General features: G+C 38.4%; 1 protein-coding gene across 1 annotated transcript in view; it reads left to right on the top strand.

Annotated features, from left to right (window-relative positions):
• The window catches only part of TRPM3 (transient receptor potential cation channel subfamily M member 3), a 259,332-nt gene that overhangs the window by 226,447 nt on the left and 16,296 nt on the right, over positions 1-16,589 (top strand). The window contains exons 19-21 of the mRNA XM_030968168.1: positions 3,420-3,548; positions 5,604-5,855; positions 10,904-11,078. Coding sequence (XP_030824028.1) covers positions 3,420-3,548; positions 5,604-5,855; positions 10,904-11,078 — 556 coding nt within the window. The remainder of the gene's footprint in view (positions 1-3,419; positions 3,549-5,603; positions 5,856-10,903; positions 11,079-16,589) is intronic.

Raw genomic sequence — 16,589 nt, 5'->3', positions numbered from 1 at the left:
CCTGTTGTGTATATTGAGAACTCCGGGAGACTCAAAGCAAAACAAGTTTCAGAAAAGGATTAAAATTGTACAGCCTATGACATTTTGCAAATACATGGGCACAAATATTATTTATGGATTTCTAAAGAAATCGTTCAAATTTTACATTCCATATTCCAAAATGCATGTAAAGGTCCTATGGCTATTGTACGCCACTTAAAACAATTTGAATATTCTGCATTTACCTATCTCTATTACTAAATAGCTGTATTCGTCTTCATTCTTCAAATACACAAGAGCAAATTGAATGAGATATTTGAGTAAGAAACATTTGGCTCAGCAAACACTGGACAACTTTTTCTCAAAAAAAATCCCAAAACAAACGAATAAAAAAAAAAAACTAAAAAATAACACAAACAAACCAACAGCTCCCCACCAACTTTTAGCCTTTCTCTTTAGATATGAAGCAATTTCAAAAGTCAGCTGCTCTGTTGTGTTTTATGGCTGTTGCATTGGAAACCATGATGCGAATGTTTCATCCCACAGATTGCTTAAGCAGAAGAGGATGATCTTCTCCTACTGTTGACTACTCCCACTGTCCTAATATCAAAAAATGCTTGCAGCAGTGTTAAAATAGTAAAATAAAAAGTTGAGTTTTATTGGAAACTTCCAGGTATCCTGGTGGCTATGAGCTCACATGGCATTGGATTTCTACAATTTTTATAAGTTTATCAAATTAGCATAACTAACAAATATTGTCCAATTAGAAGAGTAGTTGGTTAGGTTATTTTCTCTGGGTACTGCCCCACTGGAGTTGATCTAGGGCTTCTTTGCCCCATTTCATATTGTGTCTCCTCAGATTCTGATCAGAAAACAGAAGCCTGCTCCTTGTCAGACTTCTTTTTCTTAAGAATAAGACAGAATAAGAAATAAACAGTATTTCAAGACTGTTTTAGAAAGTTAACTTACTACTCTAAAATCTAAGAGAAATGGTAGCAAAAATACTAGGAACTATATAACTATTTAATAGTAGTCTAAGAAGCTACAAATATATTAAATATACATAAAAATCAAAATATTTAGGCATCATTACTACTCGCATTAACTGAGATACTAGCAGGAATTAAGAGTTTATGATCATTTAATTATTGCAATCAATTGGAAAAGAGGAGGGTGATCTCCTTCTTAAAGCATTAACCTATTGGTACAATTTCCAGGTGTGTCCTCTACCACAATGAGTATTCCAGTGTTTTCTATGGAATGAGACTGCATCCATAAAAGGGCCAGGTGCAATTCACCCTTGAAACTTCTTAGTAGCCCTTCCTTCCTTAGCTTCTTCAGTCCCCAATGGTGACAGTGACAGCTCCTAGTTCTTTGTCAAGCCAGGCAAAAGCAAGAAAAGACAGGGTTCAGCTACTTCTGTGGTGGCACTTTTAAAGAATCTTGAGTACCAGCTCAAACAGCTACGCTGAAGTTTCACCACAGTCTTGGATCAGTGTTGCCTCCAGGAAGGTGAGAGCAAGTTAGAAGTATGGGGAGGGAGGAGACTGTCATTCACCCTGTCACTGAAGGGCTAATTTCTTGGGTCAAAGTGGAGACATTTCAGTATAAGTTTGCTCACAAATCAAGATTCCTTTCTCTTTTGTCAAGCAAAAATATTTTTCAATTTTTACTAAGTTTGGATTGACATAAAGAAACCCACCAAAACCAAAAAAGACAGCGTTTCAAAAGAAAACCTGGAAGAAGCAAAACACCCTAGTTACAGTTAGATTCTTGCAGTTTCTGTCACTTTTGTAACCTCTGTGCCCTCATTCTTTTGCCATACTGACTGCAAGTACTCACCAAAGGCTGCTGAAGCAGATCAAAGTAGATTTCCTGACAATTAGTAATTAATATGGTCTAAGAGGAGTGTTAAGTAACAGTATCACCTGGCTTTTTGCTCTGTATTAGAAGGTGCTATTTCCACTAGGGAGGTGTGTATCCAGTTCTGCCTGCCCAGACAGAGGTTCTCCTGACTCCAGTGTCGCCCTACGTGTTGGTCTACATTGCTCTCCATTTCCTTTAGGACTGGTAAGGGAAGAGCAGCCTCCAATGACTGTGCGTTGCAATCCATCATCCCTCACAAACTGAAAGACAAATGAGATCATTTCCTCCTCAGTTTTATGCAGACAAGAAGTAGTGCTTCAACTGTCTGCTTCCTCTAAACTGATAGTTATGGCCCACAGAACAAATTCTCTTGAGTGTCCTCAACCAGCAACTGGAACAAAAGCCAGAATCCTGTGGCTTTTACAAAGAGTGGAAGTGACATTCTCTAACAAATACAATAGAGCTATAAACTCTGTTCTGTGATGTGCAGAGCATTGAAATAATCCTACCCAAAAGTCTTAATGCCTTTTGTGGCTGTTTCAGCTTAATGTGAGCCCATGTGCGCAATAGTGAGTAACGTACAGCTAAGATAAAAACTGAATTCAAATATAGATGTATGTATTACAGCTTTCTGTCACAATGACTAAATGTTCATGCACAGAACTGAGTCATCTTTTCTCTGACTTATATTTAGCCTTAAGATGCATTTTCTTATAGGGCTGCTGTTTGAAAGGCCAAGTAGACAGGAGGCTGGATTCTGGCCTCCACAAACCAGAGTGGAATCCTTGCTACAGTCCATGCTCCAGAATGACACTAGGGTTTCTCTGAACTTTAGGAACTTGATGATGCAATTTGCCTGACATTGTCTTTTTTGACAGACCATTTAATTACATTCAGCATGCAGGAAAACAAAGAAAAAGAAACTAAAAACTGAATTCACTTTTCCTCTGGATCAAAAATTAACCTGGAAGGTGAATATATTAGGAAGGAAAAGAAAAACATTCACACTTAAAAATTTGCAAAAAAATATAAGGCAAATGAATGCATGGCTATGCCCGGATCCTTGCTGCAGCCGTGTGAGTAGGAGTAGCAGTGTTTTGGGGAGGAAACATGCTTTAGGTTAGGTCAGAGGGTAAGAAGACCTCTAATAATGCCTAAAATCTGGACTCAGAGTGCCAGACAGCTCAGATTAGGTGAATAGAGGGGGGAGCACAAAGAGGGGGTGTTAGAGGACTAAAGGCTTTTAGAAGCATATGACAGAGAAATCTCACGTAGCTTACTTAATTGAGTAGTTGACACAGTGGTATTAGGATTGCCATCGCTGTGGGGTGATCTAAAGGAACTGCATTAATAAAGTCTTTCTGAGGAGATAGATAAAGCTGGACATATGTGCATGTGTTTTGCAGATTCCATACAGTATGTGAATTAATGTGAGCTTTCTCAGACAACCCGGGACAGTCTTATTGTTCTTTTGTCTGTGAAATCCTGGTTACAGTCGAATCAGGAATATCAAATCATATCCTAGCTCATTTGTATAGATAGTGACAATTGATACTCATATGTTTTCTTTACAGCTGGCATACATAGGCTACTTGATGCTATTCAACTACATTGTGTTGGTGAAGATGGATCGCTGGCCATCTATTCAGGAGTGGATTGTCATCTCATACATTTTCACTCTGGGAATAGAGAAGATGAGAGAGGTAAATTCTCCCCAGCCAAGAAATAGTAAAAAAGGAATAAGCATGGGATTTGACTGGTTTTTTTCATTTTAATATCTTCCTTTATTATTTCTCTCAGGGTGCATTTTTATGAATGAGCATATCATAAAATTGCCCTTTTTTCAGAAAGGCAAATGGATTGTTAAAAAAAAAGCAGGAAAAAATATCTAAATTCTTTAAAATTAGCGGTTTCTTTGTCTTTCTCTCTTTCTTTCTTTCTTTCTTTCTTTCTTTCTTTCTTTCTTTCTTTCTTTCTTTCTTTCTTTCTTTCTTTCTTTCTTTCTTTCTTTCTTTCTTTCTTTCTTTCTTTCTTTCTTTCTCTTTCTCTTTCTTTTCTTTCTTTCTTTCTTTCTTTCTTTCTTTCTTTCTTTCTTTCTTTCTTTCTTTCTTTCTTTCTTTCTTTCTTTCCCTTCCTCCCTTCCTCCCTTCCTTTCTCCTTTTCCTTCTTCTACTCCCACAAAATTTCTGTGTTCAAATTTCAGTGTGGTGCTCCTTTAATAGCATTCACAAGTACAAGGGGATCTTCTGACAAGCCTTAAAGGTCGGCAAAATTCCTTAAAATGTGACTCTAAAATTTTTTGTATGTGTCAAGCAATAGTGTGCATCTGCCTAAGGATGCAAAAGCAGACACATAGAGCAGAGACAGAGCATTTAAAATAGCACTCAGTCTATAAAGTAAGTGAAGTGGCTCTGTTTACCCTGCCCCTCGTGGTCTCTCCCATCTAACGCTGTCCTCTTTCACTTAGCCAAAGGTCCATTTATTCCACAGTGACACCAGAGGCCCAATTCAGCCCTCATGTGAGTGCATGCGAGTCCCATTGACCTCAGCTGAAAGAGCACATTTGTACCCCTGGGCTGAATCTGTTACCAGTTATGTTTTTACATTCTGAAGCCAGTGTTCTGGAGGGCTAGACTAAAAATGGGCTTGCCACACTTGGGCTTCAAAGACGGGTTTCTGACACAGTATGGTAAATGCTACATAACAAATAAAAAGAACAGGGGAAAAGACCCTACTTGAGTGGCCCATGAGTACACATCATTAAGCAGAAGAGAAAGGAAAGCAGTGGCAGTAGCCACACGAGGACTCTGCAATTCTAATGGAGCCAAGGCACTGCTGGCTCAGCAGGTAGGAGTCTGCGCTCAGGAATTGTGTGATCTGGTTTTTGCCTAATCATTCAGCCCAAACTGGCTCTTCCACAAAAGTTTACCAAGAACATTTGTCACGATTGATTTTTAGCAGATGTTGGAATTGTTCACAGATAAGCCCAAATTTCATTCCAAAAACAAATTCATCTTTTTTGAGGAACTGTGTATGTTCAAATGTTCTTGGGCTAAATATAGAAAATGAAAACCAACAGCTTTTTAACTCTCTAAATGGTGGGACTTATTCATGGAGATCACTTGAATAATAGTTTTAAGAGTAGTTTGGAAAAGCAATCAAGTTACACAAATGATCTTGCAAGGAGAATGACAATAAATTCATAAGGTAAGATTATTTATTTTTGTGACCTTTATTCTTGGCTGTGTAACCTAATTTCCAAAAACAGGCCCAAGTAGTATCTAGTATTAAATTTCTGATGCAGAGCTTTGTGATTATTAATTACTTCTTGGTAATTTGATACATATTTTAATGTAACTTTCTGTAAATCTATAGCTTCTTTAAATGTGAATTTTCTGATTGAAAAAAATCTTTCTGTATTTTACCCTCCATTCTAAGACCCTAGGTTGGGGTAATACATTTGAAAAACAGAAATACATACACACATTTCTATTGATTTGGTGAGGATTTTAGACTGAGTCCTTTGTCCACTTTGTCCTTGAGAGTCTCTTGCATATAGATACATGTTAAGAATGGTTGAAGGTTTCAGGAGAAAAATAACAGAGAGTACCTGAGATATTTGGATGATAAGGATGATAAGGATCTATCCGCTTTTCTTTTGGCCTTTGTGGCATATATCTATCTGCTTACTACAGATTTTTTCACCTTTATATGAAAACAGCTCAGCTCCTCTCCTCTGCATTTCTTCTGTCCTTCAGATCCTCATGTCAGAGCCTGGGAAGCTGCTGCAAAAAGTCAAAGTTTGGCTCCAGGAGTACTGGAATGTTACTGACCTCATAGCTATCCTGCTCTTCTCTGTTGGGATGGTTCTCCGTCTGCAAGACCTGCCCCTCCGGAGTGATGGCCGTGTCATCTACTGCGTCAACATCATCTACTGGTACATCCGGCTGCTGGACATCTTCGGCGTCAACAAGTACCTGGGGCCCTACGTCATGATGATCGGGAAAATGGTAACAGCACTGGGAAAACCTCTTCTCTTTGGCAGCGTGTTCTTGGCTCAGTGTCCTTAGCCAGTGGCACTGCTGCAGATCCACCCGTATGATTTTTACATTAGTGGTTCTATGTAGGCTAGAAATCAGTGCTTCGTTGAATCAAAACCTCCAGAATCAAGGATTGGATTTTTCCTCTTCTGTCAGATGATGTATAATTTTTTTTTCTCTGACATCACTCTTCAACAGCAGAGCCACCCTACACCCCTGTGTGCCTCACTTGCAGAAAGTGTAAAGGAGATTTGGTGATTATAAAGGAAGGTGGTTTGTTAAGGTAAAGAAAAAATTGTTCAGGTGTGTAGTACCTTGAGACTCTCGATGTGTTGTGAGAGACATGGTGTATTCAAAACTATAATGGTTGTGGTTAAGACTGACCCTTCTACAGTTTGATCCACATCCACATGGTCTTCCATCACTGAAGTTCAGGTGTGTCCTGGTGACATGAGAAATCCATTCACATAAGTGCAACCTCTGTGCCCTGGCCACATCAATCATACACACTATAGCAGGAATATTAACAGCTTGTGTAATAGTAAATGCATGCACAAGGAATCAAGAGACATTTGCTTCCACATGCTTGTCTTTTGACTTTTCAATTTTCAATTTTCTTGTTTCCATTGAAGTGTTGCAATTAAGCAGCATTTTGTTTGTTTCAGTTAAAGAAAATGGCTGGATTTACAGATGCACATGCACACATCCCTGATATTTGGATACCTGCGTATGTAGCTGATACATGTGTACACATTTCACATACAGTATCCAGCTTTTCTTGTGTAAATCATGTCTGTTTCATGCATTTTGAGGTTTAAGATTTGGGGTTTTCTAAATAGATTAAAGCCCCTTGAAGCTCACTCTAAGTAAAAAAAGTAAAATTAATATTAACTCCTCTAGATTAAATACTGCTATCTGTTTGGTATGGGACAATAATCAGTAAGTCCAAACAGGCTGTCTGTTATATTTATCTCACAATGGTCCTTAAAGAAAAGCTTCGTCCATCCTCACCTTCATAAGAAAAGGGGACATGTATGAGTGCATGGACTACAATATCTCCTTGGTATTACATTAGTAACAACAGGCTCAATGAGCAGGTATAAAACTGAAATGCAAAATATACATCCAGTTACACAGCCTATCCAACAGGGAACCATTGTCTTATCCCTTCAATTTACCAGCTTTCTACTGCAAGCCCACAGTGCTGGGTTTGACAAAGAAAAAAGAGCTTAGTGGAGAAAAAGCCAGGGAGAGAGATTGAGGGAAAACATGAAAGTGATAGTTGAGTTGTTATGTCCTGGAAAAGGGATTTTGAAGTGCCCTTCCTCCAAGAAAGCATAAAGGAGGTTGACATGAGGTTTTGCAGAGCTCCAGAGTGAAAATACTCAGCAGGAATACAGAGAAAATAAAGAGAAAACACTGCTTTGGCAGGTTTCTTTCCTGCCACATTTGGACTCTCTGCCAGTGGGTCTGGTGGCCACTGGGGCTTACACAATACAAAGTGTATAAAACTTCTGATAAAACAGCTACCCCTCTACTCTGCTTTATTTTTCACAGATACATGCACTTAAAGTTTCAGAACTTTGGTGCTAACACAGGCAGAGTGAGCAACAGCTCAGTAATAGAGGGCCCAAGTGCAACAAACTTCTAGTAGTCAGTGTTACAGGTGGCTGATAGGAGCCCAACTCCCCCAGCAGTACAAAGAGCGGTTCATTTTTCTGCTATGTCAGGCAGAATGCAAGTGATTGAAATTAATAGCATTTTCATTCCTTTGTCACTCTCATGTGTACAACAAATCAAAGTTCACTCCACTTTCTGTGGAAAACAAATGCAGGAAAATGTCTAACCTCTGTGTGCTCAGTGTCTACATTAGAGGGTGTTGAACTTAGCAGCCAAATTGTTCTGAAGCTCTGGACAGCTGTTAAAGGAGGAAAATTCTTCTATTTTGTGCCTTCCAGTTGCTTGGTTTTCATCATTTGTCCAATTTTCCTTGCACTTTCAGCCACTCTGGCACATCCCCTTTGCCCACACATGCAATACACAACCAGTCTGAGTTACTCAGATCAGCCTCTCACATCGATTTTCTCAGCAGCTAACTCTCTTGTGCAGCTCATGCACTCCCTGGGAGCTGCACCTGCTGACTCTAGGCTGCTCCATGGGCTCTCCTGTGTATTTTTGTTTAAATCACGTGTCTCTCTACCTCCTTGCATTCTTCGAAATGGTGTTGACAGTTCAGTCCAGCACTGTGAAGGACATAAAGTTGGTTATGCATATTTCTACAAAGTAAGCACATCACAGCTACTGAGGTCCTCAACAGACCATATTTAATGCCTGAGACTTTTTCTTGAGCTTCTATTGTAAGTTTTAGACACAGGAAGAAAATTGTGGCTTTTTCTATCTTTCCAGTGTTGAGGAGCTTTCTCTTCACCTGCCTCTACACTGCAGTCAATGAAATACCCATAATAAGTTTTACCTCTGGCCACTCTGAACAAACATGCAAGGGAAATTAAGCAAGAAGCAGGAATGGGCTTGAGTGTTTTAAAAGCAATAGGTTAAAGCAAAGATGAAGATACAAGGAGGAAACTGAATGGCCAAGCTTATTATTATCTACTGATTTCAGTAACAGAATATGCTTCTGCTTTTCTGATTTCTGCACAGTGATAGATCTAATTTCCTTTAGGAAATTTCAGGAATTAAATTGAATCAAATGACTGTGGAATGTCAAGAGAGTCAGAGGTATATCAGTTCCTTTAATGTGTGGAAATATCTGCATTTTTTAGCATTTCTGCAAACATAAAAGTTGAAATACAGTCAATTCTTTATGAAATTGTATCCCAAAAAATTGTTTTAACACTTTTTTAAACAGATAACTGATGAGTTCTTTAGATTGCCTTGCTAAAACACCAATTGTAATTTGGCATCACAGGCCAAAGGACCTGATACCATGTTCATTAAAGTCAGTGGAAATTTGTCCATATATTTTATTGTATTTCAGACAAGTTACTGAGAGTTTAGAAGATACCCAATTGAAGAAGGAGAAAAGTAATGTGGATCTTGAATGGGGAACAGCACTAAAAAATTTATTTCTTGCAAAATGAGGTCACACCCGTGTGACTCCTGATCAAAAATATTTGAAGCATTTAATACATTGTCTTAAATTGCCTCAAAATACTGATTTTGTTTATTTGTTTGCATGACATTTTTAAATCGTTATTACATTACATCATATCTAGTTATATATTGCCATCTGAAACAAAGTTTGATCAGACAAGAAAGGAGGAATCAGGTTTCACCTCGAGGTTTGTTCTCTAAAAGAGGTGAGAACTAAATGTCATTATTCAGCTTTCCCATTTCAGGATGCTTTCTGAAGTACAATGATCTGGAATTTCTCTTCTTAAAGGAATATTTTTTTTAGAGATTAATGCCCTGAGTTAAAGAGGAATGTTGATGGTTGACTTTGCTGTTTTTTAATTATTTAAAGCATTTCTTTTCCTCTCTCATGTCCCCAAGGTTATTTTCTTTCTTTCCTGCTATTTTATGAACCTCAAGACTTTTGTTTTCCTCTGCTTTTTTTTCACTTTTCCTTGGTTCCTTCTTTCCATCTTCCTGATTCTCTCTCATCTAACCCCTGCTCTGCTGGTGCCTTTCTCCTAGAGCCTCTCTCTCTAAACACAAGCATACCTTTTTCTCTTTGCTACCCTGTAAGCCTCTTTTCTCTGGCACATACTTCCCCAGTGTTGCTTGTTGCTTTGACCTCAGGTTGCTTTAAAATTGAAGAACCCCTGCAGCAGTACCAGCTCCATCTGCTGCAAGCAGGTCCCTCTTCCGGCAGCCCCTGCCACAGCAGCTCTGCCCTGGGGCTGCAGCCAGTGCCCCGTGGAGCCACAAGGCACCAGCTGAGGTGCAGGTTGGGTTCACGCCTCTCTTGCAGGGAAGGCTGAATTCAGCTGAGCCAGAAAATGCAGAGACTGGAGGGAATAAAACTCATAAGGTTTAGAGGATTCTCAATTTAAGTTTTGGCTAGAGACAAACATTATGTCCAGAACTGTGAAAAACGGCTCAGTTGTAACAATTATGAAGACCTGGCAAGTCTGTAAGTTTTAAAGGGATCTTACCAGGGACTTTACACAACTCCCATTTTTTTTCACATTCACTTTGGGTAATCTCTGCTGTACCTGCCTGATGCCCATTGTTCTGCTCCCTTGAGGGCCTTTTCTAGAACAGTACTTCTTCTAATCTTCAGATCTATTCAGAATCTTGTAGGATTGCTGTCCCACATTTTTCAGGAACATTTTGAATGGGTGGGCACTGTTTGCAAACAGTAGTTAATCTTGGACATATGCGAACGAGGCCCTCAACAGTGGAAAAGAGCAGAGTTCACTGTCTGTTATCTGATTGGGTTTTTTTAATGTGGCATTTGTGAGACTCCCCCATCAAGTGGATTTTTATCCCAGCCAGTATCACAGCTTTCCTTTCTCACTGGTTACCACCATGGTGTCCCTTATGTTGCAGAAACAGGCTGTTCTGCCACCCGTTCCTCCGTATGTTAGCTGCAGCTCCCTTTGCTCCGAGATAATGACTACCAGTGAATAAAATTATCCATGTCAGTCCTTTTGCTTAGGTACAGTTGCCACGTGGTGCCTATAAACATAATCTCATGACCCTTGCCCAGACCCGGCTGCTGATTCCACTGAACCCCATGTATTCTTGTTGAGGCAACTGGTGTGACCAGATGGTACTCTGTATTTTCAAGCCTATTCATAACATTTGAATTGTTCTTGGAAGTCACACTGGGTAAAACCAAGGACACAATAATACCACTTCACTTCTTTGAAAAATAATATTTTTTTATGTGTAAATGAGAACAGCTTTTCAAAATTTGTTTCTGAAAATTCTGTTTCTAAGATTCACAGACTTTTTCTTTTTTTGCAGTTCATGATAATAGGAATATGAACAAAAGGTTCCTCTAATTGTTGTCCTTTCTCTTTTTCTCTCCTTTTTCCTGTCATTACATTCAGATGATAGACATGATGTACTTTGTCATCATCATGTTGGTGGTTCTGATGAGCTTTGGTGTGGCAAGACAGGCAATTCTCTTCCCAAATGAGGAGCCTTCGTGGAAGCTGGCGAAAAACATTTTTTACATGCCTTACTGGATGATCTATGGGGAGGTGTTTGCAGACCAGATAGACCGTAAGCAAGTTTATGATTCTCATACTCCAAAGTCAGGTATCCAGCTTTGATCAGATGATGTCCTATTAGATCATGTGTGTTTGTTCAATAAATGGCTCTGGATAGAGGAACTTCTCCAACACAGAGAATGGTTGCAAAAGTATTTTTTCAGCTAGTATTGGGATGTCAGTTTCAGAACATGCTTCTGGCATCACTTTGCAATCTTTTAACTGGAAATCTGTAATGCTGAATTATCGTGCATGTAGAGAAGGTTATAAATGTGTCCTTTTTACCAGCTTGGTGGCAAGAATCCCCTTCCAGGTATCCAACATGAATTTGGTGGTGTACCTGGGACACAAAAGGTCGCTCATTTTCTCTCATCCCTTGGTTTACTTTTAGACCTAAATACTTTTTGTCTAACTTCATATTGATGATCATGTCTAATAATTAGGGGTTAGACCTTTCAGCTCCTGTATTTAATAGGGATCTAATCTGATGAGTTTTCTTTTCTCTGTTACCTTTTCAGTACCACATTTAAGCTAAACCCTGTGATGCAATTCTTTGGGTCTAATAATTAGATCCATTTTTAGAATTTTGCTGCTTTTTTTTTAGAAAGCAAGACTTTGTGCTCACACCAATACAAACAGGAAAAGAGACAGTATTAAATATATTATGTCCTCAGGATTCATCAGATAGGTGATCAGGAAAATGCTGGTTTTCTGTTTAGATTAGACCTTGTGGTCCCACTCATTGCATTACCACCAAATGAGAGAACTGGTCATGAGAAATGATGCAGTAGATGACCAAACTAAGAATCACAAACAATGTCATCTTTTGCAACTACTTTCATGTAACTGATGTTCATCATTCCTACTTAACTACATGTAAGTCTTGGCAGAATTTGGAAGTCAGTACCTTTTCCAGTGGCAGATAGCTTCCATTGAAGCTCTGTTTAGGATATTTCATTTTATTCTATGTACCATCTTAGGAAAGGACATTATTTTCAAAATTTGTTTGCTGTCTGTTCAGTAGTGAGAAAATTTGAATGAAAAAAAATTCCTGATCTGATTAAAAGTAGTAAATGTATCTATATCACAAATAATGCCCCCAGCTGAATATAGTTTCAGTATCCTGTGGCAGATATTTCAGCAGTTTCATGTTGACTTCTTCTTTCTGGCTAGCACAGAATCGTTATTCTGGATACAGGCGAAACCTCCTTTTTATCTTTGCTTCCCTACTTGGTTTTCAGAGGCAGCATGGCATGCAAGGAAGTAAGCAAATACCTATAATCACAAAATTTCTCACTATGTTTCACTTTTTACGCAATTCCCTCATTTTTATCCTTTACCCTATACTTCTATTTTAAAAAATTCATTAATTCCAAAGGCGTAATATTTGGGGATATAAAACTTTGTCTTGCTCTGAAGGCATATTTTAGAGCAATAAAGATTTGTACCATTAAAACAATACTATGTTCTACAAGCAGAATAATGTCTGTCCCTCTATAAGTGGCCATTTATTGATATTGTATTGAGTAACTACCATAGTGCAACAAACGTGGCAATTGGCTGAATAAAGTGTTCTTGTTGGGTTTTTTAAATGAAGGGCTGATTACAGTTTAGAACCCATAAATTTTAGAAACTGAAGGGTGTTTAAGTATGAAAACAGGGTGGCAGACTGCACACCCTTGCACGAGGATTTGTGTTATTTAGATGCACGACATTTAAATAATGCAAAAAGATGCAGAGTAATTATTTCTGAAGCTTAGGGAAAGCAAAATTCCTGGTGGCCTAAACTCCAGCTTTATATATTGACATATTGTTTTTCTACCTGTGTCACAGAAATTTGGAGTTGCAGCAAAAGTGATGATGTCAAAATGAAAAGCAAAACCTACTTCCTCCTTCCTGAGAGGCAGATGATTCAGGGAATTAGAATCTGCCACTCTTCCAGCACAAATTATGTACAGTATGTCATGTCTGTATGATGCTCAGCTGTCTCAAAAATGTTATCTGTGGAATAGACTGGCAGCACAAGCAATAGTTGGTGGTGTTACACAATCAAAATGACCCAATGGACACCCAGAAGGTTTTACTAGTATACTCACATTTTTTCACTCTTTAAACATTTGCTGTTATTTATATTTTCCATGTTGTTCTAAGCTAAATCAGCCACGGTGTTCATGTTAAAGTGCTACAGTGTTTGTACTTTCTCAAATCAGATAAGCATGTTCTAAAATTGTTATGCTACATCTAAATTGCAATTTAACTTCATGATTTAGAGCACATTCTTTTTTTAATCAGTATTATTTTAACAAAAAAAGGGGTTGCTTTGTGATTTTGTTTATATTTTGGTGTTTAATATTGCTACATTATTAACAAGCTTGGGTTTCAGTAAAAGTGCTGATCATGGAAAAGCATGTTTATTTGAGCCACTCTCCTGGAAACCAATCCTGGTATCTGAGAAATGTACAAAAATGTAGGCTACTCTAACATCTCTAATGTACTTTTTTAAAGGAAAATCAGTTTTATATATTTAATTAGTTATTTTTATTTTATTTGTGACGCATGCCATTAAGGCTGACCAGATACAATGTCTGAGTCCATCTCATCAGCTGGCAGCCTTTTCATCCAGTGAGTCTACTCTGATTTTTATTTCAACACACTGCTAATGTCTTGCTGTAAAACAGTGCACATTTACATTTTTTACCCATCATTTGTGTATTCATATCATTTTTTAAGGAAAAATATGTAAGCTGGAGTATGTGTTAATGTCATGTAGGTATGTGATCTCATCTTCAACTCAGAAGCGAGGACAGGTTATATCCTCACTTCTGGCATTATGAACACATTATTCAGTGGTGGTGTTTATTATCAGTGATGTCCATAATTGCTACAAACCAACAAATTTCTGACTAAGAATCAGTTGTAAAGTGGGGTGGAAGGAGAGTAAATCTTTTAGATCTGTGTTCAAATTTTCAGGTTAAGTCTTAACAAAACCAGCAAAACCACTCTCTAAGTAGTTCCTCTCAGACTGGCAATTCATCATAATACGACCACTAAAAAATCTAAAGGCCTTGTCTTATTAAACAGGTGCTCCATACGAAAAGATGTAGAACTGGAATGGTCAGCTTCAGTGATTCTTGGATGAAGAGAGTGTGAGAAGTGGGAACCACTGAATGTGCCTAAAACATGCTGAGGGAGGAGCCACAGACAGTAGCACATGGAAGAGTGACTGCTGCTAGCAATGGGGGCACCCTGGGCTCCTGGGGCTCTTTCAGTCCCAGCTACCCATCAAGTCCACAGCCCAGGTCCACATGGCTTGGGGAATGGGGAACTAGAAAAGACAGACTTTGCTATCACAGTACGATCATAATGGTCTTCCTCTAGGTGTTTGAGCAGGAAATGAGTAGAATATGATCTATAAGCGAAGGAGGTGCAATTACAATTAATTAGACCGTATTTTTCCCACAGCTGTATGCAGATATTCAGCGCATTCTACATAGCTGATCTGGCACAGACAGAAGGTTTCACATACCATGTTGTCTACTCAGGAAGTTTTAGCAATTTCATGAAACAGTCTTTGGAAGCATGTAAAGATCATGGAATAGTCAAGCTACTATAGTATACTATAATAGTCAAGCTACTTCATGGAAAAGTCCAACCAGTCCAAGTGAGACATCAATCATTACTGAAACCACCTTGAGCTATTGAGTTTTGACTCGGGCCTAGAAAACTCCAATTACCAACTATTGGGATTCAGATAAAGGCTTAGACCTTAGAATTGAAAGCAGGCAGTAAGCTAATCAAATTTATAAATTATTTAAAGGTCAGGAAATTAAAAATTAATATACTTCAGGAAAGGAATAATAATAAGAGCTTGATAAATTGAAAAAAATTAGACTGATATCAATTATGTAGTTGAGTAAAGATATATTATTATCCACTGATAGCTGGGGGAGGAAGGAGAATCTGAATCAGGGAGATGGTGATGGCACGTGCAACTGTCTCATTTGGAGGCTGTCTTTCCTAATCCATCTGTGCCTTCTGCTGCCCAATGGGATCCATAGGGCAGCAGCCAGCCATGTAACTGCTTCAGTGAATGCATGTCCAGAAGTGGATTTCCCACAAACACCATAAAATCTCTCCCTCAGTTCACGACACATTGGCACTTGTGCTGGCAGTTTTAGCCAGGAACATTCATAGGACAGTTGTCACCTGTGAAGAACTTTGTTTTCACCTTACAAAACTATATACCCCTCCAGAATACTATGCATACAGCAGGATATAAGAAATACTGAAGTGGAAATGTGAGTTTGTTGGTAAAAAACATGTAGGTAGAGGAAATAAATGCCAGCTTGGGAAATGGCAGTTATCTGTAGAAAATGAACATCATAGCACCATTTTTCTCTATTCAGAAGGCCAAGCAACTGAACCTGCTGTTAGTCAGCATGGCTTCTGGGAAGGTTTTCAGGTTTTCCTGGTGTCTCACAGGTTGGATTTCCATCTGGATTTTCTTACCAGCTAATAGTACTTCATGTGCCATCTGGAATCTGAAGATCAGTCTGAATTGTGTTTATTTCTTGTGTCTATTTCTGTTTTGGAAAAACCTACCTAGTTTAAGAGGAAAAGATGGGACCTCTTTCTCTTTTAATTGCATTACAGAATATCAAGTAACCAGAATGCAATCGTTTCAGAAGATGAGAGACTCTCATACACAGGTTTTAACTATTCAATGATCTTCAGAGGAAACTATAAGTACTACAAAAAACTTTAAAAATTCTTTAAATTTCTTAATCTGTTCTATCTGTTTAAGTTTTATAATTCTTGAAAATTTCTGAGTACAAATGAAAATTATGTACTAAACTCTTTATGACCTTACAGGCTGCATGCTTTTCCTGACTCAATAGGAGCTTCCTACTTGGCCTGTCATTTGCATGGATAATTCTGGAATTAGAACAAACAGAACAAAAAGCTCTGTACAAAACAGAAGAAATCATATCTGTAGCAATACTTTTAATGTTGTTAGACAAAGGTAGTGGATAAGATTTTTGCACAGACTGCAAACAATTTTGAGAGTCACTCTGGGCTGGATTGCAGCAGTATTCTCATATCTAGTGCTCCTGATGTTGTAATTCAAATTCTATTTGGTTGGCTATTTTTAATGGGGTAAGGGGTAGAGTAGAGGAGGAAGAAAGCACTAGAGTGAAAAAGACAAATACAAGGATTTACTATAAATTATTATTAAAATACCAGCAAGTTGAAGAGACCCTTCAAAGTCACATTTAATGTGGCCTGGGCCAAGAAGTGTGGGCAGGATGCTGTAGTGAAAGAAATCTTCTTGAAGTAAGGAGACATGGTTCAACTCCCTGGATATTTCTACTGATGAACAGAGGTGAAATTCAGAGTTCACAGATTTTAGTATTTTCTCCATCATTGAAGAAGAGAACTTTAGGAAGGCCATTTAATATTTTTGGCAGGGAGGGGCAATGGGTTTCAATATTTACCAGCCTGGTAAGCTGGTAAGGCTGCTTAG

The sequence above is a fragment of the Camarhynchus parvulus genome, chromosome Z, assembly GCF_901933205.1.
Source record: "Camarhynchus parvulus chromosome Z, STF_HiC, whole genome shotgun sequence".
NCBI lineage: Eukaryota > Metazoa > Chordata > Aves > Passeriformes > Thraupidae > Camarhynchus > Camarhynchus parvulus.
This window is presented reverse-complemented; position numbering and strand designations above follow the sequence as displayed.